Here is a 26,357-nt window from a genome sequence, read left to right on the forward strand (position 1 = left end):
TTCATTTATCCAAGAAATAATTACTGAATATTTTTAAGAGTGTGTTATTCTCGGCACTAGGAACGCTGGGGAACAAGACCAAAATGACTGGAGCTTTCAAGTCTCTCCCTGACAGTGTTGTGCTTGCTTCTTTCTTGAGCTCTTACTATGCACTAAACTAAGAGAACTTCCACGCTCAATTCTGTTTTCTTTGACGATAACTACGGAAAGATAAATCATTATTCCTATTTCATTGATATCGTAGGGGAGGCTCAGAAAGACCAGGTAGCCACGGCTTCCTCTGTAGGTGACCTGTGGCACCTCCAGCTGGGTAACTCTCTCAGCACTCTTGCTCTCTGGCAATGATGTCTGCACATCTGGAGAGTGGATCTAGTAAAGTCTGTTTTATGTTTTCACTTTAAATGTACCCGAGGGGCTGGGGAGCCAATCATGAAAGAAGGGAGAAGAGCTTTGGGGAACTCTTACTCAGTTAATGGTAATATTGTTTATAATACTCAGAAGACATCTCTCAACAGATGTGAGTTTTTAACTCATCTTCACTCTTGCAATGAGGACAGAGAGGACAAAGGCCCTTCTCATTACAGCCCTGAGCAGGAATGGTAGGGAGTCACATACATTGAGGACTTCTCTCAGAGCCCAGACAAGCAGCCTGCTGAGAGGTGACGCAAACACATACCATAATGTCCGAGGTCAACAATGGTGCCTTCTAAACTGGGCTCAAGTTCATCGAGGTTCAGGCAAGGAAGGGACTGAGGTTGAGACAGGCTCTCCAGAGTCAGTTCATCTAATTCCTTGGGGAGGAGAATTAACAACATGAGAGCTGGCAGAAGGAAGAAGCCCTACTACAAAGGACACAGCACTCTTCACTCCTAAGCTTGATACATTCTCAAACTTCGAGTCGGTAACTTGGGATAAGAGAAATGCGACAGTAACCTTGGGCAAAGAACTTAACCTCTAAAGGAATCAGATTCTAGGCCATAGCTAGGTGAGCCAATCAAGATACCCAGGGAGCTCAGTCGAGTATCGGTTCCATCAGCAGCTAGAAGCAAGCATTTCTCTTCAATGTGTGCCCATAGTATCCCACCTAACTTATTGTCATCCCAGCCCTCCTCAGTCTCATTTCAAAACTAAATGTCTGGAGTTGAATGACTTCAAAGTCTTGTCTGGATTTCCAAGTTTAAGAATTTCAAGTTTCAAGAATATTCTAAAAGACAAATATCTAAGGAATGATGAAGTAATTCAGCTTTGAAAATTTAAAAGGTGAGGTTGGAAATGTGTGTTAGTTGATAGACTGTTTCCCTGGCATGAAAGAAGTCATGTGTTCAATCCCCAGCACGGTATAAACTGCATAGCTGTGGTGACACATGCCTACAATTTCAGTTAGGGAAGTTGGATCGATTACTGTTCTATTGCTGTGAAGAGACACCATGACCAAGGCAAGTCTTATTTTTAAAAGCATTTAGGGGCTTGCTTACAGTTTTAGAGGGCTAGTCCATGATCATCATGGCAGCAAGCAGACAGGCCTGGCATTGAAGCATTAGCTGAGAGATTCACATCCTGATCTGCAGGCAGCAGGTAGAGAGAGAGAGAGAGAGAGAGAGAGAGAGAGAGAGAGAGAGAAATTGGGCCAGACATGGACTTTTAAAACTTCAAAGTCCATCCCCAGTGACACAGTTCTCCTACCCCAATAAGGCCACATCTCCTAATCCTTCTAATCTCTCCCAAACTGTTACACTGTCTGGTGACCAAGCATTCAAATACATGAGATTATAGGGGCATTCTCATTCAAAACACCACAGACACCACAGAAAGTAGAGGCAGGAACTAAATGGTGTTTTTGAAGAGAGCCTGCACAATATGAGATTCTGACTCAACAAAACCAAAACTAGCTAACTGAATGAATGAATAAATAAATAAATGACGAAGTGTCCAAATATACTAGTAGGAATTTCAATATATTATTTGTCTTCTTCCTCTTCCTCTTCTGTTTCCTCTTCCTCCTCCTCCTCTTCTTCTATTACTACTACTACTAATAATAATAATAATAACAATAATAATAATAATAATAATTGCATATGTGTGTTTGCAAACTAAATCTAGTACTAAATTTTCCTATTTTCTCTAATAAGCACCTTTTTGGGGGTGAGGGAACTACTCCAAGAAGGCCTTTTATTAAGAAATAAAAAGGAAATAAAAAGGAAAGTCCAAAGTAATATTAAATAAGTAAGTCAAATCAAATGAAGCCATGCCCCCCCATACAGCAAGGCATCTGTGAGAACATACTCATGAAGTGTTGTTAACAAGTCTGCTCTCCTTACTGGAGGTGCAGTTAGATCCAGATTGCGAAGACTCACTTATGACACATGCAGAACCGAAATAACCGGGAGATGGTGGACTACTAGCACCGAATGCTCTTCAAAGGCATTTGAAAAGTAAGCATTCAGTTGACTGACTTGCTGGGATTCTCTTGAAGAGGACAGAAATGCTGTATCTACCTCTCTCAGGATGAGGATCACTGATCTACTCTTTGAGCCAGCTCCCAGGACACATAAGGACTTCTAGTCTTCTAGGTACTTTCCCCAGAAGCCCGGATTTAGCACAGGTACAACTGAGGACGCCATTGGAAAAAAAGCAGCCAGGGCTTGACTTGTAAACTGCAGATTTTTTAAAACTACTATCCTCTTAAGAAATGGAGTCAAACATGATTCCACTCTCAACTGTGCTTCAAGACTTCAAAACGCAGATGCGGCCAAGCAGAAAACGCCTGGCAGAATAAAGACGTTGTCAGTTAAAGTCTGAAAACAAACCAAGCCACTCTCCTAAATGCCTCAGAGAATTTTCCATAACATATGGACCCCTCACTCCCCAAACTCCCCTCTACAGCTGCTTCTGAAATATTTGAAGAGGGTTCTGGAGACCGGGCTCAGTTGGTAAAGTGCTTGCTGTACGAGCGTAAGGACCTGTACTCAGATTCCCAGTATCTATGTTGTAAAAGACAGATGTTAATCCCAAAGTTGGAGAGGTAGAAAACAAGAAAATCCCCGGGGCTTGCTGGCCAGCTGCATTAGCATAATCAATGAGCTCTCAGTTAAATGGGAGACATTACCTCTCAGAATAAGGCAAAGAGGAACAGAGAAGGACCCCACTGTTCACCTTTGGTCTTCATATGCAAGGTCGTACATCAACACCCACATACCTACAACAGACTCCCCACAACAACACAGGAGTTTGTTCCAGCCAGGTATGAGAGGAAGGAAGGAGGAATTGAGGGCAGAGCCTCAGTGAGATGGGCAAGAAATGAAGCCATCAGAATGTGGAGAAGATGGGGTGAGGAAATGCAGCCAAAGACAGCTGCATTTTCCCTTTATTACATCTTCCTCCAGCTTCTTGCAACTGATTAATTCAGCCTCTGTCATATTTTATTTCATCTTTTTCAATTCAACAATGCCTTTCCCTGAGATGATGAAAACCCTTCAGGCCTCTTGCATTGTTCTGTGAATATCATTAAACCCATCTCCCTCTTGTGTCTGTGAGTATGATTCAACCTGCCTCTTCCCTGCCTGCTTGTCTTTCTCCGCAGTCCTCCTGGGGTGAACAAGAAAGCCATCCCTCAGGTTGCACCTCCTTTTTTTCCATTCCCATTAAATGAGATTTTCCCCTCTAAAGAGATAAGAGATCTGCTCACTGGTGACTTTTTCAGTTCCTTCATCTAAAGGGGGATGGTCACGTTCAGGAACCCCACTTTCTGCCCTCAGATAGTAGGGTGTAATCCTTCTGTATCAGAAGCAAAAGAGCTTATCTGAAATGTGATTAAGCCCAGGCCCTACCCAAGACCAACAGATTCAGAACCAACACCCACAGGATACTCTGAAGCCTGAGAAGTGTCCTGTAAGTCACAGAATTTACAGGACAGCCAGCTGGACGTGGACCTGAGAGCTCAGGAGGCTTTGCTGAAGACAACCTGGCCTCTGGCAGAAAGGAAAGGGCGACCAATGGGCCGTCTGTCATCCTCATGCTGACTGCTAACAATGATCCTATCCATATACAAACCTAGCAAACACTTCAGAAAAGCTCAGGACCACGGTCAGTGGTACCAAACCTCAGAAAACTCAAAGAATGAGCCAGAATCTTTAGCCAGTACAGGACAGTGTGAGTTTGTATGTGTATGTGCATGTGTCTGTGTGAACGCGTGCACATGTGCACACACAAACACACACACACACTGAGAGAAAGGGAAGCGTGATGGGCAATCTTACTTGTCCCTTTGACAAGCTTTAGAATCGCTATGGAAACACGTTTTGCATGTCTCTGAGAGTGTTTGCAAAAAGGTTGAACCAAAGAAAACATCCCACTTTCTGAGTGTGGGCAGAATCAGCCCACGGTCTGAGGTCCTAGACAGAATGAAAGGAGATGGTCAGCTAGGCTGAGAGACATTTGTCTCTCTGCTTCTGAGTGAAGATGTAATGTCCTTGCCACCACAGCTTCCCTGCTATTACGGAAGGTAATTCCAAATCCTGAATCCCCCAAAACTCAGACCCAAAACAACACCCCCCCTTTAAGTGTCTTTTGTGTTCTGTCATAGCATCAAGGAAAGTCACCAATGCAGGAAGTCACCAGGGTTGTGTCCTGGGAATTACAGGATCTGTGAGCAACCTTCATTCATCAGAGCTGGGCCAAAATATAGATGTTTTTTCCGGCTCCATGTTCTGTGCAGTAACATGGACAAGAGAATCTCCTGAGGTTCTGCCTACCATGCAGTCTTGGGTTATCAGTAGAATCCTAATACCCAAGTCTGCAGCGGTGACAAACAGGCTTTGGCTTTTATAGTTGTTCAGCACCTCCATATGTCACAGCATGTTTATACTACTGGCAGTAATTATATTAGACACAAAGATGATCATCTTAAAGGGTTAAAGAAGAAATGTGAACAGGTGAGGTAGGTTATCAGTCCCTAACACGTAAGATCTTATTCTTCTTTGCCATGTGATAGCTTCAAAATAAACTCAGAGCTTGGTATGGCTTCACATCCCTGCAATCTCAGCACGTGAGAGGCTGAGGCAGGAGGATCATGAGTTTAAAGCTAGTCTGGGCCACAAAGGAAGAAAGGAAGAGAAGGGAAAAGGGAGAAGGGAAGGTCATTTAGGTTTCACAATAAAAAAATAAAATAGAAGACCATATCTGGTTCCCAAGCTCCAGTTTTAGCAAAGAAATCTCTCAGATCTCAAAGCATTCCAGAAATAAACACTCCAGTTTATCTTAATGATTGAGCAAGTAGTTTGCACATACACATTAACTAACACCGAATCTTCATGAACCTGTGAGCTTCCTTGTCTAGATTTTGGGAATGCCTAGTTTTCAGTCTTGTATGGACAGACAGATTCGGGGGCAAAGACCTACTCCCAGAGGCTGTCAATGATCACAGTGCCTAGGGGTGTCTGAGGTCCTGAAGCAAGGCACTCAGTTTTCTTGAGGTATGGCTTCTTGAGATCTGTGGTAGCATCCAGATCTTTCTCTTGGTTGAGACCTGGTCCTGTTGCTGACCCCGTGTCCTCTTGGCAAGCAATTTCTGTGTTGGCCAGTATCTATGAGGAGGAAATTTCCTAGATCTCTGAGACTAGTGACAGATACTACAGATGGGTTCACTAAAAATGGGGGTACCAGAAAGGTGGAACACAGGGTGGGGTCGAGCACTTATCACCAGCACTCTTATGGTATCTGTTGACCAGTTCAACAAGCAGGAAACCCTTAAGTACATGGAGAAGCCCAGTTCTTCTGTGTGATCCAACTCTGGACTATCTGATGCTCTAAATAATTGGGTGAAATAGATGAGCATTGTTTTGCCCAGAGGGGGACAGAAAACAAATGCCTCACTTGTCTAAAGGGAAGATTGGCTTGGACTTCTGCATACTCTGGGGATTAGAAGCCTGGAGTGGCTAAGCTAAGCTATAGGTCCAGAGCACTGAGATTGAGGTTGTACAACAGGCTCAAGGTTGGTGCTTTCTGTCCAAAGAAAGCATCTCAGATACAGAAATCTCTGGGTGAGCATTTTAAAGCTTTTCTACTCCACGGTGCCTTTATCATAAAAGGAGGTAAGGTTGGTGCTGATGTCAACTGCCCCAAATGACCTCCCACATAGACTACCTACGTAACAGACCGTACCACCAAGGCCAGAGAGATATTCTCAGCCATGAATGAAAATAGCATTTACCACTCAGAGATTTCAAATACAGAAGACTTGAATGTGGGTTGAAGGGAATCCTGCAACTCTATTTATTCAGTATCAGGTATCTGTGGTCCTTCTTCAGTTAGAGCAAAGTTATTACCACAGTGCATGATGATATGGATGAGAGACAGGAAGTAAGAGGTTAAAGAACAAAAAACAAGACAAAAGGGATTGATGGACTAGAGAGGTGAGACACGAAGGACAGAAGTGAAAATCAAGTTAAGTGCATATCTGTCCTGACAGTTACTTTTTCTTCTACTGTGGAGACAGTGACCACTTGATATGCGAGGGTTGAATCAACTGGTCCACTTGTAGATCCAAGCTACTTTGAATCAGGGTTGTCACCAACTGTCAGGTTACTTTCTAAAGCCCTCCCCAAAATTGGCCATGTCAGTCTGGGTGCTTTATTTTCTACCTCTGTCCTACACATTTAGTCTGATGAATCCACTTAAACATGAATGAGGGGTGCTTACCTGGAGCACATGGGCACTCACAGACCCAAAGTTCTGGGATCTTAGTTCTTTGGCCCTTTTGTTATTTTCTTTATATCTTCTTCCTTCAGTAATCTTTCTGTGAAGTCAATAGAAGTGTATAAAAATCAGTACAAATCACTTCCACCATATCTATAGTGTAAATAAGCATGATGCCTATCTTAATAGGCAGATTGGTTATCAGGAAGCCAGACTATCAGGTCTGTCCCTCATGGTCCAGCCCCACAAATGATTATATCTCTTTAAATTTTCATGTGCTTCTCTTCTAAAGAGCATACATGGAAGCTATGGCTTGTACTCAACTCTGGGAACCCGTGGGATATCAGGAGAAGATAGCACTTAGCCCTGAGCATCCTGACTGTGAAAATGCTACTACCCCCAGTGTCTGAGATTCCTTCTACTTCATGGTGAATAAGTGAGGACAATGGAACTGCATGTCAAAGAATGTGTGGGCATTATGGTGGAGCGGAAGTGGTAATAGGGCTACTGTCTAAGCAACTGTCAACTATTCGGAACCATATTATTAGCCACCACAAAGTGTGACGGACAGACTTCCAGGACTTAGGATTCCTTTTGTCTAACAAGCCCACCTCTCCCAGCAGCCACCGTTCTACTCTCTACTTCCACATATTTCGTTTTCACACATATTAATGAGATCATGCACAGTGTTGGCACTTCTCAACAACATTAGCTAAAATACATGGCCTCTCTTGAATCTTAGAAACAATGATCAAAATTCTAATCTAATTAGCTTATAAAATCAAGGCCAAATAGGAACAATATTAGTATATCATGTGGAATATTCATGCTATTCTTTTGCCTATAAATAGTTTTAATCTGAATAATAGTTTTTAATATGCATGGGAAGTATTACATTTGCCTTTTTAATGCATTCCTTTCAGATTTAACTCTCCATTTATATTCAACCAATAACAGGAATTATGCTACCTTGGAGATGTTAGCATTACTTAGTTAGACACAGGGTTGGAACTATGAGTTGATGTAATGGCTTGAGTAATTCATGTGCATATATTTCCCCAGTTAGCCCCACAATCAGTGGTTTATAGGAACCAGCATGTTATGGCTCCCGAGAACAGACTGCACACACATTTTCCCAACTGAAATCCGTACTATCACCTGGTAACCGGAAACTGACCGTGACAGGAGCATTCACACCACATAGACCTGTCTGTAAACTCAAGGATGTTCATCAACCATTCCCCAACCTCCCACTGCCTGGGACTTCTCCTCAGTGATGAACTGTACCCCCTACAGCCAGCCCAAATACACCCTGTATCCCCTAAGTTGCTGTTATCGGAGTACTTCATCATAGAGTGGGGAAAGTAACTAATACGGAGTGAAGTACTGAAGCTGTCTATTCAGGCTCTTGATGGGATAGCCCAAGTGCCAGCAGGATGAGGTTTCATTTAGAGCCTGAACAAACTGTCATCACCACAACCTCCCTAACTTTCAACCTCTGTCTTCACGTGGGACGGAGACCTGATATCATTAGAGCCTGACATCTAATCTATTGCTCGGTAATTATACTTGGGGGTGAGGGTATCAATAAGGAAGTGATCATATGTGTTTTGGACTCTTATTTGGGGCACCCCAAGGCAAGGCAGCTCACTTCAGCCTCCTGGCTCTCTCATCAGCTGCCTGCAGCTTCCTCGGCCATACCCGTTCTGTGGGAGTGATTTTCTGCACTACACACAAGGCTCGCAGAGTCTGCAGGTAAATCTCTCTCTGCCTATAAGTAATAAACATTCCACAACATACCAAACATGCTCAGGAAAAAAATTAAAGGAATATTTTACCCAAGGATCATTGCTCTGTGGAGAGGGCAGCAGCATCTTGAGGCAGGAGAATCTAATAAACTCCGAGTGGGTAACGAGTCAATGAGGACTGGAGTTAATCAGCATTAGTTCTCAAATTGGATTTCTGCTTAAAAGCGAATTGTGTACTTTCCAAATTTCTGCTCATTTCATGGCCTATGGCTGGTTTTTATAATGTGAGACAAATTAGGGTCTTAGCCATCGGAGAGTAAATAGACCACCAGAGTCACTCAGCTTTGTGTAATAGTCATGGTCTTTGGAAAGGCAGTGAATTCCACCTCCACCCCTCACTCTCTGTAGCCAAGGGTGCTAGAAAGTGAACCCCAGTTTCCTTGTCTGTAAAGACTGGGCTACAGTGAGTGTCACATGAGATAATAACATGCACTGTCTAAGGGTGGCATTATAACAACTGTATTGTCTTGAGTGGCTTATCCCCTGGGCTTTTTCTCCAATATACACTTTATGGTAGTATGGTCCAGTGGTTAACTGCGAAGGTCAATAATCCTCCCTGGGCTCAAAGCCTAATTCCCAGTCACACTCTCTGTGTCCTCTGGAGGCTATGAACTCCGTGTAAATATAAAAGAGAACAACACCACCCACATCAGAGTTGCCCTTCATTTATTGGAGAAGCTCCTTTTCATTCAGTCGAAGAAGTTGCTCACGCTAAACAGGGATTGCAAGGCTGGTGGCCACACTCCCAGTGACCTCTACTTGGTCCTTGGTTAGGGACAAGTATCTCCGAAGGCTCTTTGCTCTCAACTTCTTTCAGCAACTCCACTAGAAACTGCCGTCCGCAACTCTCATGCTTCTAGAATAAAATCCAGACCACAGTGTCCCAGGAAGGGACAATTTATCAGGAATATGCTCCCTCTTCTTTTATAAGACCTAACTGGCTTCCCTGAAACATAGCCACAGGTCTTGGAAATAAAGGGGACTGGTTGAAATCCATATTATTCAGTGTGAAATACCTCCCAGACAATCGAATTCCAGCATGCCACTGATTGTAACTGTCCCACAACTACTGTACAGCAGGCTAGCCAAAATTAACTCGCCATTTTAAAAACAGGATAATCTCTACTCTCACATCTGCAGTTAATAAACAAAATTAAACTTTCTTGAAGGAATGGATAGCAATGCGAGAAAATAAGCGTAGTAGAAACATGTCTATAAATCACCCCGAGGGATCTCTTTCAGGTGCCATCTGCTTAGGTTGAAGGTGAGGCTGGGAAATCCAATCGGACACAATGGAGAGACCACTGGGGGGTGCGTCAGGGGAGAGTCTCTACACAGGAGTGTGTGTCAGAGGACAGTACCTGGCTATGTGGCCTTAAAGGTCAGCAAGAAGGCTCCTGTTCTCATACCACTGGCACACCACCGGGGAGGGAGAGCTAATGCTCTATTAGCAAAATAGAGTTCCATTAACAAAATTGTAGCTTTAATCTTTAAGAAGCAGGGTCCCTGGCATCTGCACCTCAACTGTTTGCATAGGTGGGTACCCAGGATCTGAAGCCACCCACCATTCTGTGCTTTTACAATTTAAAGAAAAAAAATTTAATGAGATTCTTTTAAAGATGTATTCTCTCTCTCTGAAATGAATTTGGCTTTTTTTTTTCAAATGCCTCCAGAACCTACAATACTTTCCTTCAGCAGACAGAGATTCTGTCAGTTAAACAAACACCATATGAAGCCATCTAGGTTTCTGATGGAAGGCTCATTTGCATAAACATTCCTAAATGTCTTAGACACTCCTTTCTCTATACACTCACCGGGAGACTGTGACGCCACCCTGTGAGCTGTGTGACGGTTTAGGCAGGCAGAATATCAGCCTGCTATCACCCGGGGCAAATGGCTTTGGCACGCCACATTACTGAAGCTTCTTAATTCCTTGGCAAGACTGAAGTGAAGTCTAGGATGCTCCACACAGTCATCTTAGCACTAACAGATTTTTAAAGACGGATGCGCTTAGCATTCACACGAGATGGGCTTTTTAAAGGCAGAGCGACTACTTACATGGCGTTAACTGCATGGGCAGCCTCCTTCTGACAGGCTGAGTTCCTCTTGTCTTCCAGTGTCGCCTCTGGATGTTTATACATCAGCTGCTGAAATAAAGGAAAACACGTGGACCTTAAACATCCCTTTCAGCAATGAAGGGGCACAAAGGTACCACATGCCCTTTCTGTGTGAGGCCTTTGCAGACCAGAGCAGGGCGCTTTAAGATAAAACTCTGGGCAGCTGTTTATCTCTCTTTGAAGGGTTAAATAATACTGTGTGGCAGGTTGTGCGGGGAGATCCCACAGAGGTAGCTCCTGCCTGCCTCACTAACCACACCTTGCTCTTGGTTTCTCCTCCTCACTCCTGCCATTGCCCACCACCACCAGGCCTTCCCTCAGCTCTAGGAGCACCCAGCTATCAGCCTTCAATAGACTATGTCAACCCACCCCATGACAAGATGGGCACCTGGCAAATGAGGCACTTAGCTAAGGTTCAACATTCAGGGGTGTGGTCTAGATCTCGGCAAGCAGAAGAGGTACTTACTTAATGCACATTGTCATTTGTAAAATCAAAAATGATGCCCAGACCTATGAAGAATAGAATCCCCAACGTTTACAGACAGGAGCTAATGCTGAACCAGAGCGGCTACAACTCACTCGCTTCTAGGTAATCTTGGCCTTGCTGGAGTTTGCCTTTAAGGTTTTTATATTTTGCTCTCAGAGTTTACTGATATTAATTTAGAAATATTGCAGGGCTAGCAAGGTGCCTCAGCAGTTCAGAGCCCTGGCAGCCTTCCAGAGGACCCTGGCATACTCTTCAGTACCCACGTGGTGATTCACACAGGTCTGTAACTCCAGTTTCGGAGGATCTAACACCATCTTCAAGACTCCTTTTAAACTGTTTTCCTGGCTACCCACTTACAGTGTTAAGATGGCATCTATGCCTCTGGCCACCAAGCCACTCCCCCCTTGTTCTATTTTTCTTTTTTTAATAATGTTCAGTTTCCTTTGTTCTTGTTATCATTTTCATTTTTCCTACTTTTCCTTGCAGTCAAACTTCAGAAGAACAGAAGACCATGCCCGCCCCTTTCTTTTCGGTCTCCCCAGGGCCAGCGCTGTGCCTTCTGGCAGAGCACACCTCATTGTTATCTTTGCTTCCTTTGGATCCAGACCTTAGCCTACTGGTGGGAAGCTGGCACCTGTTGCAAGGCGGTTCCTGAGGTTCCTCTCACAGCTATTCCTAACTGCGGGAAGGTGCCTGGGGATTAGAATAACAAAAGCTGGGAGAGGCCTGTGGAAGATTAGAAGCCTTAGAGAGAACAGTTTGCTTCCTATGCCCCAGGCAGGTCCTCTGTCTAATCAAGCTCTGTAATGTGAAGGAAAACAAAGAAATGCCCAACCAATTAAAGCTTTGAAATCACGTCACAAAGGAGGGAGTAATAACAACTCCATGAAAAGCTCAGATTTCCATATTATTAGCAATACGTTCTTGGCCTAACGGGGATGGACTTTAAGGTGCTCAGGTAAGATCTGCCAGCTTCTGAGGTAGAAAGTGGTTTTAGGTAGCATCTGGGAACCAGAGTTTGTGTGGCCTCCTTTGCAAAGAGGTTTTCCTGGTATTCATTCCTCTCGGCTCCATTAAACCTGCTCTCCTCCCTTCTGACTGATTCCTCACTGACTCTCAGCCCCACAGCATGTGAGGTCACAGATTGTCTGTCAGCCCCTACACCACTCTCGGTTAATACCTGAAGGCGCTCTTCCACGTAAGGGGCTTTTAAAATCTCTGCAGCCGACGGTCTCAGGGAGGGACTCTTGTTCAACATGCTGTAATGTTCAAAGAGAAAACGTTTTTCCAAATGAACAAAAACCTAAGTTCCCTCCAAACACAGTAACAGAACTTCAAACAGTGTCCGCTTCGGACTTGCTCGCGTACCGTGACATGATGATGTTTAGTTCTCGTGGGTATCTGTCAGGGAGTGAAGGCGTGTTGCCTTCAACGATATTCAAAACCACAGACAAGAAATTGGAGCCAGAAAACGCATGATCCATGCAACACATCTCGTATAAAATGCATGCCAGTGACCTGCAGACAAAAAACCAAAACATTTAAGTAAAGAACAAACGTCCCATTTAAAATTTGCCCATCATGAAAAGCCTCAGAGATATTAGGGTATTAGCCACAATGCACAAACATGTATTTGAGTTTGTTTACAAACTACATATTAACGAAGAAAAACAAACAAAAAAAGCCTGAACTCAAAAGATAGACAGACAGGGACACACAAACACACACACACGCACACACGCACACACCACATGCATGCAGGCACACAGCACACAAATCGAAGACCTATCAAAGGATAAAGCACAAAAAATATGAATATTACATTGTCTGAAGGAAAGATAAACAATCCAATAGCAAGATATCTGTGCAGGGGAAAGAGTATAAAATCTGATTAATGTAGTCGGGCATTTTAAAATGAGCCTTTATGAGAGAAAACAAAATGAGGTTACATGTTACCTTCCTAAGGTAGTTTTTAAAAGTTCTGCATGCAGGGGCTGGGGATTTAGCTCAGTGGTAGAGCGCTTACCTAGGAAGCGCAAGGCCCTGGGTTCGGTCCCCAGCTCCGAAAAAAAAGAACCAAAAAAAAAAAAGTTCCGCATGCAGAATGAATTTTTAATTTATTAGCCTGGCCTTCCCTGTACTGTGTATGTTAAAAGGGAAGCTGGCATTATTTATTAGTTTTCTGAATAGAATCCATTTGCAAGTGCAGCGGGAGAGAAACTACTTATAACTCACATTAAAATGTACAATTCTCCTTGGGGATTGTGAAACAGGAGATCAAACCAGAGAGCAGCACAGCGCTGAAGCATTAACCAGGCCAAATGGTGCCCTCTGAGCTGGCAGGAGCGTGTTCTAATGCCCCCACATCATGCCGAGAATGAAAGTCAAAGTCTTCCCTGAGCTCCGTATTAAAAAAACAATAGGCTTGCTTTTTAATCTTACGGGTATTGTGAATTATGTAACAGCCAGATTTCCCTCTTCATAATGGTTGCTTAAAAGATAAAAAAAAATGAGTTTATGATGGGCTGTTTATAAGCTATATGTTATATAACTTTTAACAATGCTTAGAGGGAAGCAGAATTTATTCTGTGGTTTCTTGTGGAAATGCATGCAGGTAAGAGAATTCTGAATATGTATGCTGAAAAGGTCTCTGTTCCAATAAGTGATTAATAACACTAAAGCTTTTGGGCTGGTTACAAAGCACTTTCATGTCTGTCACACACAACAGCTCAAACTTCCCAATGAAACTGAGTCAATACCGGATTTCGTTTTCAACTCGTAGACAAGGAAATTGGCTGGGAGAAGCCAAGTGACTTGATCAAGGCCACATAGTAGCAAATGGGAGAACCGACTCTTGAATGAAAACATTTTGCTTCCAAACTCTCTATGGTTTCAATTAGGAAAAAGACAGTGTTAGGAGCTCTTACACAGAACTGCTAGAGCCCAGAGATCAACATGAAGCTCAAATTTTGTATCCATCTATCAAATGGTATCGTGTATAGGAATTTTAATGTACTGAGATTTTAGCATCTAAGAAGATAAATTTCTTCACATAAATAATGACATTTTTAGAAAAATAAAAACAGAGTGTTCCTTGCCAGCAGGAAAGTACTAAACATGTTCTAAAAGGGTGATCCGAGGCAAAAACAAGCAACAGAGAAACAGCATCGAATGGAACATTTTATGGATATGTATAAATGAACTTTCAACCACACTGATAAATCATGTTGGGTCTAAACATTGTGTGCAATCAGGTTTATATCAAGAACAAGACAAAAGACAGAAGAAATCCAGAGATGTGAAGTGTTTTCAGCTCCTCGTGCTAGGGAAAAGAAGTCATAATGACAGTTTTACTGGACAGTAAAAAGATTGCATATTGTATTTTCTTGAGTTATCATTGAAGGATTAACACAGAAACAAAGCTAGCCGGGAGAAAGAAAATTCAACTACAAAATTTTAAACTAAAAGGAAAGAAAGAGATAAAAAAGAATGAAACAAATGGGACACAGAGGGCATAAACATAAGGTAAAATGTGAACACAGTTACATTAAATCTAAGTAAAATGTAGGAGGAATGAGTCAGCATGTTCTGACTGGCGGGGGGTGAGGGTTAGGGCAACAGTAAAATAGTTCAATTTTTTAAAGCTTATCAGATTGGATTTAATAAAAACAACAACAACAAAACACTGCTCTCCAAATAACCTTGAGAATCTACCTATACACAAGGAAGTTCAGAGTTATAGCATGCAGGGCTAACCAGATGTCTTAGCAAATGAAAGGGCTTGCTGCAAATCTGATGAGAGTCTAAGCATAGTGACCATGGGAGAAGGTAATCAGCTCCTGAACGTTGCCCTCTGACCTCCACATACTCATCATGACATGACAACTCTCCACAAATAAATAGTTTTGTCTTTTGAAATTTGCCTCATTATAGGAAACAAAAGGTAAACTGTAACATCACCTTAACAGATGGGGAAGACGCATTTCATTCACAATGGTCAAAATGTATCTGGAGTTTTATAAAGAAGAAAACACAGCACTTTGGGAGCAGGAGGAAATTTCCTTAGTCCTGTTCTTAGAGCTTTAAAATACATTGTTAAAAAAAAAATACACGTATTGGTGAAATACTGAAATTTTACAATTTCCTACTGAGATTGGGATAAGATAAGAATCAGTATACTGTACCTATACTGCAGGAAATGAATGTGTTGCCTAAGACAATAGGCTAGAAAAAATAACAAAAATCAGCCAAGAACACTCAGAACATAAAAAGCTCAAAAGACTCTACAGACCTTGGAGATAAGTGGACTAAGCAAGCCCGCCGGATACAAACTCCGTTCTTGTCTCTAAGTTTGCAACAAGAGCACTTTGAAATGAAATCACTGTGCCACTTCCACTAATGTCGCAAAATATCAATGTCAAATATCTAGAAATAAACCTAGTAAGAGGTGTGCCGGGTCCTCCAGTGTTGGCCACCATGCAGTGATGGGGGAAATTAATGAAGACCAAAGAACGAGAGAGGCAGAGGAGAAGAGGAATCCATTCACCCAGGCAGATCCAGTTAAGAAGAAGACGCCAGTTTCTCCTAAAATGATTTCCAGACACCCTGCAATCGTGGTTGGAAACTTCCTTTGTTTTTCTTCTTATGTATGAAATGACAAGATGACTCTAACTTTAAATGGAAGTGCTACAAAAGCAGGTTGGTTTAACAATGTGTCCCTTATAGAAAGCGTTGTATTGACAAAGATGAAAGAAAGATTCTGATGGAGAGCTGTTTGCAAATACAGACATATGCAAATTCTAGTGCTTGATTAAGGCAAAGGTAAACTACACTTCATATGGGTGGGGAGAGAGAGAGAGAGAGAGAGAGAGAGAGAGAGAGAGAGAGAGAGAATGAGAGAATATTTTCATCAGATACTAAATGATCAAAACTCATGAGATATTCAACATTATTAGACATCAGAGAAATGCAAATGTGCACTCCAGGGTAGTGATTCTGCAAGCTCCTAGAACGGCTGAAAACCAACAAAACCAAAGCAGTACTTGTTACTACAAAGAAAAGCTTTTAAGGAAAGAAAAAAAAAGACAGAGGTCGGAAGAACGAAGCCAAATACACCCCACCTCACTCTAAGGGGTAGAAAGGGCTAGGCGAGAACAATAATCTCTTATTTTGGTCAATGTCCTATTGCCGTGAAGAGACACCATTACTCTTGTAAAGGAAGACATTTAATTAGCGCTACCTTAACTCCTCAGAGGTTTAGTCCACTGTCATGGTAGGAAGCATGGTGGACTGCAGGCAGACATGGGGAGTGGTTGAGAATTCTACATCCAGATGCACAGGCAGCAGGTAGGGAGAGACACTGGGTCTGGCTTGAGCACTGAAATCACAAAGTCAACTCCCAGTGGCACATTTTCTCCGACAAAAATACATGAAATGAGTAGAAGCTAGCGAAAGCAATATGAGACAATATGATTGGACAAGCTTCTACAACGTCTGGAGTTAAAGATGTCTGGATTGTCCAGTCATATATTTTAAAATATATCCCCTAGATATATTGTTTATTCTATAACTGTAATTGCATTTATCCATGCTTTTATTTTCTCCAACTTCTAACCAAATATTGTTTTGTGAAAATTGTTATATCAGCTCCTAACTTCTGTCCTTTTGAAGAAAGCCCCAGTATTGGAAAGCAGGAGACACACACACACACACACACACACACACACACACACACACACACACACACGGTGCACTTTATTTAGAAGTCTGTGTCTTGCATTCCTTTCTTTCTCCAAAATACCTCCAACTTTGAAGAGTTAAACAACAAATCTGTCCCCACGCGATCACACTGTGCACAGTGAAGAGGAAGGTGGGGATCAGGTACATGTGAGACATATTCTACCCTAAATCCCCCAAGTTGCCATCTGTCCAAGCTGCTAGACCTAGGGGAGAGTTTCTGAAGCATGGCCTGCTAATGAATTGCAAATGAAATGACAACCGCCTGTCTCTGTGTAGCTAAATTTACCTCTTTAAAGCTCTGCCAGAGCTTCCAGCAGAAACCTGCCCAGCAGTGCTGGAAAATCATATCTGTTAGGTAATATTTTCATTTGATGTGACCAAGAGGTATTCTGATGTTTTCTTTTTTTAAAAAAGATTTATTTATTATATATGGGTACACTGTCGCTGTCTTCAGACACACCAGAAGAGGGCATCAGATCCCATTACAGACGGTTGTGAGCCACCATGTGGTTGCTGGGAATTGAACTCAGAACGTCTGGAAGAGCAGCCAGTGCTCTTAACTGCTGAGCCATCTCTCCAACCCCTCTGTTTTCAATAAACACACACACACACACTCTTACACAGGAGGAGGGCAGATAACAGAAGGGGGCTGGGGGGAGACTGACTGACTAGCAGCTGAAACCAGCAGGGGCCCTTCTCAGGCCCAAGGCAGGATGTGTATAAGAATGAAGAGAAAGCTAAGTAGGAGGCGGCTCAGAACAAGCCCACAGAAGTCCCTTTACTGATGAAAAGCTCTACAGTTCTGCAAACAAGAGCCACGTGGGGGGACTGAGCACTTGAAACTGGTGAGTGTGATCAAGAAAACGTATATATCCGTGTGTGTGTGTGTGTGTGTGTGTGTGTGTGTGTGTGTGTGTGTGCATGTGTCTGAACAATTATAGAAAAACGGGGTTTAGATGAATTGTCTTTGTTTTGTAAAAGCCCTAAATACTCTCTTCCATAATTTCTAGAGTTTTGAAGGTTATGTGGCCCTTCTAGGCTCCCACGGTACCACCATGTCCTCTACAGGAATTGGCCAATGGAAGATCAAGGCCAATAGCTGGGGTAAAGGGAAACAAGAAAGAGGAATGACTCAAGAAAAACTGGCTAAAGGAGAAAGAAATTTATTTTTTTAGGATTCTGTAGGATGATGTCATTCTGCAGGTGGAAGGATGGGCGGGAGAACAGTTTTAGAGAGGAGGAGGAGACTGGAGCAAAAGAGGGAGTCAACTGAGAGAGCATGGAGGCGGATGTTAAGGTTCCTCTCTACACACTGACAGGTTGTTATGAATATTTTTAAGGGATGGATGTGTACAGGGTATGTCCAGGTAGGCAATTATATCTTATCAATTGGATCAGAGGTTATTGTGTTATTATTATTGTGTGTTATTTCCTGGGGTGATTTAACTGAATTCAAGAGAGCTTGTGGTGGCTGGAGACACTGGGCTGCCATGGAATTGGGACCCAGGTGCTGGACTTGGTGCGGGATTAAAAGACACAACATATTTTTTTATATATATAATTTTACAGCAACAGGATCCTAATCTTTCTTTTTTAAAGTAATTTTATTTTTCCTGAATATTTTATGTATTTACATTTCAAATGTTATCCCTTCCCCCCATGCTTCCTTCCCCTCCCCCAGCTTCTGTGAGGATGCTCCCACTCCCGCCCACCCACTACAACCTCAAGGCCCTGGCATTACCCTACACTGGGGAAACAAGCTTTCACAGGACCAAGGGCTTTTCCTCCCACTGATGCTGGACAGTGCCATCCTCTGCCACATATGTGGCTGGAGTCATGGGTCCCTCCATGTGTACTCATTGGTTGGTGGTTTAGTCGCTGAGAGCTCTGGTAGGGTTTTTTTTTTGATTGATATTGTTGTTCTTCCTATGGTGTTGCAAACTCCTTCAGCTCCTTCAGTCTTTTCTGTAACTCCTCCACTGGAGTTCTGTTGTTCAATGGTTAGCTGCAACCATCCTCATCTGTGTCAGTAGGGCTCTGGCAGAGCCTCTCAGGAGACACCCATATCTGGCTCCTGTCAGCAAGCTCTACTTGGCATCAGCAATAGTGACTGGGTTTGGGGGCAGCATATGGGAAATAGAGAACTTAACAGAATATCATAACCCTTGCAACCATCCTTGACTTTATTTATTTATTTATTTATTTATTATTTATTTCTGAGATAGGTGGGAAGTGGGCATAGTTAATGTTTTCATAGTTTTCCCCTTTTGGGTAGGAATTAAATTATTTTTCATTTTCAGATATTCTTGAGGCCAGACCTAAGCATTCCATATAAACCAGAAAGTACAGGAAGGACCATGGACAGCGACTGCCTATGGCAGAGAGGAGGTTGGTAACAAATTAAGTCATCCTCCCCCCAACTGCTATCCATGCCACTGCTGCTTTAAGGACCTGGCAGCATCCCCACTGCTAATGTGACTCAAACTGCTTCACACAGAGATCATGGCTATGGTCCCAGCTCCTTTACTCGTTTTATGCAGTCTCCCAGGGCTTGTTAAGATAGCGTGAACATCACAAGATAGAATGGCACAGGGAGAGGACTGTGCCAGCTTAAAGAAAAATCTACCTCTCTTTTGTCTGTCCCAACCGTCACCTTCCAACACATTTACTATAGCCCACCCTGGTGTCCTTACAAGATGGATCCTCTGGGAGGGTGACTTCTCCATATGTTCCTTTTCCCTTCACATATGAGTGGGCACTTCCTTCTCTGGTGATACTGGACTTGCCACGTGACTTGCTTCAGCCAATGTAACATGGGCAGTTCTAAAGCATGGGAATGAAATCGTTTTCACAGGGAGGTGCTCAGCACAGACTCTGATTGTCCCCTGGCATAGATGATACCCGTTTGCACTGGGAACAGCCTACAACCTGAAACTGGTGGAGAACCATGGAGCCGAGACTAGTTTAACCTGAAGGCCCCTCTGACTGAAAACAGGCTGGTAAGGAATCTTTAGTTTCCTGGTGAAGAAAAGAGAAGCAGAGACATAAGCCAAATGTCTTATACGGCAGGGGCTCCTGGACCAACAACTGACATCCCCTAGCCTTCTGAGTTGGTACTAAGGAAACTGTGGTACAAAAGGTCCATGTCACCTGCCGTTAACCAGAGCAGTTCCTATATAGGTTAGACATCAGGCTGCTGGGTTTAGAGTGCCTTATAAGGAAATGGACATAGGTGTAATTATTGCTCTCCAATGAGGATACATGCTTTGGCCAGGCAGAGCACACAGGTCCTGGTCTCTCTCTGTGTTAGAACACATGTAGCTAAGCTTGCTTTCTGAGAACACTAAAGCCTGGGTCCATTATTGAGCATGAAGTAGACTCCACCAGTGTGATTCCCACCACCATTCTCCCCATTTAAAACACCCAACATGGGGCTGGAGAGATGGCTCAGTGGTTAAGAGCAATGACTGCTCTTCCAGAGGTCCTGAGTTCAAATCCCAGCAACCACATGGTGGCTCACAACCATCTGTAGTGAGATCTGATGCCCTCTTCTGGTCTGAAGACAGCTACAATGTACTTACAAATAAATAAAAAATCTTAAAAAAAAAAATTTAAAAAAAGGGTTGGGGATTTAGCTCAGTGGTAGAGCGCTTGCTTAGGAAGCGCAAGGCCCTGGGTTCGGTCCCCAGCTCCGAAAAAAAGAACCAAAAAAAAAAAACAAAAAACAAAAAAACACCCAACAAACACACAGTAACAAATCAGAGAGCAGCCGAGCTGACTCTTTCGAAGGAAATTAGAGCAACGGTAAAATGGTGCTTCATTTCTGCTCAAGCACCAGCACTCCAAAAGCACTGTCTTTTTTCTTCTGAGAAGTATGCTAACTATTCAGTGTTTAGACTCGAAGCCCTGGCTGAGGAACACAAGTCATGTTTATATTTCTCCTGTGGAGAAAACATATTTTTAGCAAACACTTATACACACCAGCTGGATTCAAAGCATTGCCCTTGATGGCCCTTAGTATTGTAACTTTCCAAAGAAGTGTTTATCGACTTTTAGAACCAAGTCATCCTTTGAGAGCAACTTCCTGTACTTGAAGGCTATAAATAATCAAATCTAGGTAGGTCTAATGGATTACAGAAGGAAGGGAGGTTGCATATGGGCAAGTGTTAACGGATAAAAACGTAATCAGTATTAGGCTGATTTTTAAAGCATTATAAATATGGCATGTTCCACTGTTAACGCTCAAGCAAGCATCTATAAATTATTCATATGTACTCCCAGTCCCCAGAAGACATTCCTCGGGACACAGATGCCACCCGCTCCAAGGTAGAGATGGGTTCTCTACGCAATCCAATCTTCCTGAGTGTCTCCCTAAGATCACTCGCCACACGTCTCTGTCTGCCACTATAATTAATATTAATTAATTCTCCGATATTTGTCCCACTTTGGGTTTGGTAGCTGAAATTTCATTACCAGATAAGCCCGTTTTGATTTAGATACAAGCAAAGTAATTACTGAATTCATAATAAAGTGGTTATTTGGGGTCAAGATGATGATACACTCTCAGCTCATACTTGCCGAGTAGTTTATAATCACAGTAGGGGAGCTGGTCTAAAGCTGGGAGAGATTTTCTATGTGTCAGGTTCTTTAGTAGCTACAAAACGCCACAGGAATGCTGCTTGATATTCTAATAATTTCTCATGTAATAGAAGGAGTAATTTGTAAACAAGTGGACTGGGCACAGAGGGAGCGAAGAAGTGGCTTTGTTTCCCCGGGGGCTCCACTGCCTCCGTGACCTAGGAGCCTCCTTCTGAGCTGGCAAACAGGTATGGATGCCCGGTAAAGGAATCAGGTATACTGCCAGAGAGCATTCCCGAAACTTACACAATAGCTTCCTGAACTGATATGCCCTGAATCAGATGGCTTTAGATAACATAGTCATAGAGACGTTATATATCTGAATCTATTTTATAATCCATAATATTTTAAAAACTAAGTGCGAAGAAAGAAAGGTAGGTAGGGGTAGGAAGGTAGGTAGGTGGCTAATAGCCACTGCAAAGCTCAGCTGAGCTGGAGAAGGATCACCAAAGTAGCAAGGTTTTCCACAAGGAGCAAGAGGCAGGTGTTTCTGCTTTGATATCTAGGTTACTGCACAGTCTTGGGGGTGGGGGAGTAAGTGCTCAATTAAACAGTGTAGAGAAAGTTGTTCTTGGTGACTTGCCTTTGCCCTCTTTTCTTTCTGCTTTTTATTCCAGTTTTCTTTTCTACTTTGGGGGGCACATGGGAAAGGATTAGAGAAAGTGATAGGTGAACTGGGTTGGACCTCTAGGACCAGAGACTCTAGGGAGATCAAGAGTCAGCAGAGAATCTCAAAGCAATCACGAGACTGAAATGAAGGGATGCGATTTCTGTGGAAGGTCAACGCTAGGACAAACCTTGACAGCTTCTCTCCCATGGGAGGCTCTAAAGTAAATAGAAAAATCACGACTCCTACAAGGACCCTAAGCCAACTGCTCTGTGGTGACTCAGTTTCCCCTGACCACACAAAAGGTCATTTTCTACCTCTCATCTTTAAAAAAAACAAACATGGGCATGCTTTTACATTGCTTGTCTTTGAAGGCTCAGAACTACTTAACATTGATTTGCATAGAATAATTATTTACTTAATTAACAAGCTCTCAACTAGATTGTCCTTCAGCTCGTGAATGCTGAAAATAATATAAGGTCCTTTCGAAGTAGAGCAGCATTCCCTGCAGGGCCCACTGCTTATAGCGGGACAGACTGAGGCGTTTCCCACCTAGCTCTGGATACGAGAGCACCATAGATGTAAGAAAGATCACATATGTCTCCATCACTGAAAACCCAAAAAACGTTACATGTTGCTTACCCCAAAATCCAGAATCTTTAGTAAAATTCTTCTAAAATGGAGAAAAGCAGCACATTCCCCAGAGCTGGGAGTTAACCTTAATATAAAACAAAGCACGGGCTTTATGAGTCCAATGCTTTATTTAACAGGCTAACCGAAGCACATCAAAATTTAATGTCTTGGCCACATTAAGAACTTTCCCCTGTGGTTCAGGAACGACTCATCTACGAACAGAGAGGATCTCCGAAATGCCTTTCAGAGCATAACAAGCTCTGTGTGCTTCTGTCCCTCTGGCCACAGCACAACTCAAATGCCAAACGGGACAGGGTGAGTAGAGGGAGTAAGCGGATGAATTTCAGAACAGAGCGGACAGACCTCAGACAGTGGAGAAGGAAGTCACCGGGGCCAGCACCACCTACTCACCAGATGTCAGACTTGGCATCACAGCCTTGGTGCTTCAGGGCCTCTGGACTCATATAATAGGGAGTCCCGGTTAGAGTTGTAGCCAGCTCACATGAACCCATCAGCAGCCGAGAAACTCCAAAGTCCCCTGGGAATTGTGGTTAATTTGTGTAAATATTTTAAGCAACAAAAGCATCACTGGAAATTAACAAGTAAAACGGATTTAACTTCATCATTTATTATGCAGCGCCTCGTGTCATTTTAAAGGGAAAGACAAGGGGCATTTTAAATTACATAATGATGGCCAATAGCTTTAAACATCTGTGCTTTAGAGGAGAAAGAAGACGGAACAAGGAAAGTGAATTTTCTAGCCTCACGGTCTTTATTTCTGGGATTATAGAAACGCAGAACAACCTGTTATTACTGAAGTCTGGTAATCACCAACAGAGGCTTTGGAAGGACTGGGTGGAAGACATGAAAATTCCCCTGCAGGGAGAAGAGCTTGATCTCATTTTACAACAAACGGAACTTTTCTAAAAATGTAAACTATTCATGAATATACGTAAAGAAATTTGAATCCGCTGGCTTCTCTAATTAGTCACATACCTCTATTCTCTTCTTCCCCATGAATCTCCTATGGGAAGCTCAGACAACTGAGTAACTATTTGAGTTGAAGTATAGTTCTAAAGAATTAAATATTAATGAGGCCATTATAGACCATTTGAATTATGTATGGCTTCGACTTACTGATGGGTGAGTGAGGGGCCTGGAGAGATGGCTTAGTGCTTCAGAGCACTGACTAGCTGCTCTTCCAGAGGACCCAGGTTCAATCCACAGCACCCACAATTCACAACCTAGCTGTAACTCCAGTGCCAGGGGATTTGATGCTGCCTTCCAGCCCTCAGTGGACACTGTGTGCATGTGGTGCACAAACATGTGTGCGAGCATAGTGTCCGTGCACATAAATCATAGAAACTCAAACAGACAAGTGACCTGCAGCTCACAAAGTGCCCGGCAAAGGACCGCAAAGCACGCCTGTTAAATCAGCCAGTTAAGAGCAAGTGTTTGATATTTCCATTCATATCAGATCATCACAAACAAAACAACCAGGATTTGTTGGGCTCCTCTACGTAAAAACAAATATTTGCAAAGGCTAAATAGAAGCCAGGGCTGGATTGCGTCCATGCTCGCTTGAACTGCACACGTCTGCTTGCTGTGGTAGCACTGACAATAAACTTGCTTGGAGCTTTAGAGCAGGCATTTAAAACATCTTACCAATTTTGGGTAGATTATTTTTCAGAAATATATTCTTTGATTTCAAGTCTCGATGAAGTATCCTCCTACAAAAAGCAAAAAAAAAAAAAAGATGATAAAATGTCATGGAAAATAGAAAACTAAACTCAATTAAAAGTCAAGTGTGAATGGATACAGAAAATGTCGTGCATCTACACAATGAAGTACTACTCAGCTATTAAAAACAATGACTTCATGAAATTCTTAGGCAAATGGATGGAACTAGAAAATATCCTGAGTGAGGTAACCCAATCCCAATCCCAATCACACACACAAAAAAAAAAAAAAAAAAAAAAAACCCGCACATGGTATGCACTCATTGATAAGTGGATATTAGCCCCAAAACTTGGAATACCCAAGATACAATTCACAGACCATATGAAGCTCAAGAAGATAAAAAAAAAAAAAACCACCTGGGGATCCATCCCATTTGCAGACACCGAACCCAGACACTATTGCTGATGCCAAGGAGTGCTTGTTGACAGGAGCCTGATACGGATGTCACCTCAGAGGCTCTGCCAGAGTCCTACTGGTACAGATTAAGGTGCTTGTAGCTAACCATCAGACTGAGCACAGGGACCCCAATGGAGGAATTAGAAAAAGGACTGAAGGAGCTGAAGGGGTTTGCAACCCCATAGGAATAACAACAGTATCAACCAACCAGACCCCCATAGCTCCCAGAGACAAAAACACCAGCCAAAGAGTACACATGGGGGACCCGTGGCTCCAGCTGGATATGTAGCAGAGGATGGTGATGTCTGGCATCAATAAGAGGAGAAGCACTTGGTCCTGTGAAGGCTCGATGCCCCTGTGTAGGGGAATGCCAGGGCGTTGACGTGGAAGTGGGTGGGTGAGAGGGGGAGCATCCTGGTAGAAGCTGGGGGAGGGGAGACGGGGGAACCAGGAAAGGGGATAACGTTTGAAATGTAAATACATAAACTATCCAATAAAAAATGCACACGGAGACAACATAGATGTTGTCTTACTAATATAAAAAAGTCAAGTATGGCTATATATGGAAGGATATATGCATGTGTATGTGTGTGCCTGTGTGTGTGCATGAACATGTGTATGTGCACATGTGTGTCCTTTCCCATATCCAGCTTACACTGCTTAAAGGCTGCAAAGCATGGACATTTCTCCTTTATCCAAGGAAGGAAGAGTTCATAAATGGAGGTTTTAGAGAAAGGAACACTCGGTTTTGCTTTTTTAATGTTTCAAAAAGATTGTGTGGAGTGGTTTGTTTGACTGCTTTTACTCTCTGACTGTTGGAATAAGGGGAGAAAAGGTCTCATAACTCAGGTTGGTCTGGAATTCTCTGCATAGCTCAGGCTGTACAGTTTTGTAGTGTGGTTTACATAGTACTGCATCCAGTAACCATACCGTCAGTGGATGGGCAAGTTATTACAAAATGTTATACTATATTGTTCCCAAACAGTTTACACTTTGTAAAGACATTGATTCTGATAACGCTAATCAAGAAGTACTTACTGACTTGCTATATGACAGTGGTATGAGAAATGTCCATTAAGACTTCTAGTCTCAATGTGAGAGAACCAGACAACATGAAAATGTTTTCCTACAGGGGATCGCAAGATGCTAAACGAAGTTCATAAACAGGCTCTCATGAGCTGAAACCATGATGCAGCAAACCCCCTGGGAGCGTTATATGAAAAGAAACTGAAAATCAGAGTAGACAACAGGTGCTGACCCCTCAGTGCCTTTGGGAATGTGATGGTCTCAGAAAGCTGGGGGCTGGCTATGGTGTTCTCAGCAGAAGGCGTAAAGTCTATAATAGAGACAGATGGTGCTCATACACATCCATAGGTGTACGATGTGTATTTCATACAGACCTAGGAAACCTGCCTATGTTAGTTCAGAAAGGAAGCGTATAATTTGAGAGGAGGACAACACTCATTCAGGGCAGGGATTCAGATACACAATAGCTGTGT

At 42.8% G+C, this 26,357-nt stretch overlaps 1 protein-coding gene across 17 annotated transcripts in view; it reads right to left on the minus strand.

Annotated features, from left to right (window-relative positions):
* Window positions 1-26,357, minus strand: part of Nek11 (NIMA-related kinase 11) — a 259,233-nt gene that overhangs the window by 130,745 nt on the left and 102,131 nt on the right. For 8 of the 17 annotated variants that reach the window (NM_001413824.1, XM_017595687.3, XM_039081562.2 and 5 more), the window contains 7 exons: window positions 24,388-24,452; window positions 23,134-23,260; window positions 12,474-12,623; window positions 12,286-12,364; window positions 10,560-10,648; window positions 6,697-6,793; window positions 677-791 (listed from right to left, as the gene is read on the minus strand). In NM_001413824.1, coding sequence (NP_001400753.1) covers window positions 677-791; window positions 6,697-6,793; window positions 10,560-10,648; window positions 12,286-12,364; window positions 12,474-12,623; window positions 23,134-23,260; window positions 24,388-24,452 — 722 coding nt within the window. The other 9 variants (XM_063265610.1, XM_017595681.3, XM_008766530.4 and 6 more) reach the window with 8 other exon arrangements.

This window comes from Rattus norvegicus, chromosome 8, assembly GCF_036323735.1.
Source record: "Rattus norvegicus strain BN/NHsdMcwi chromosome 8, GRCr8, whole genome shotgun sequence".
NCBI lineage: Eukaryota > Metazoa > Chordata > Mammalia > Rodentia > Muridae > Rattus > Rattus norvegicus.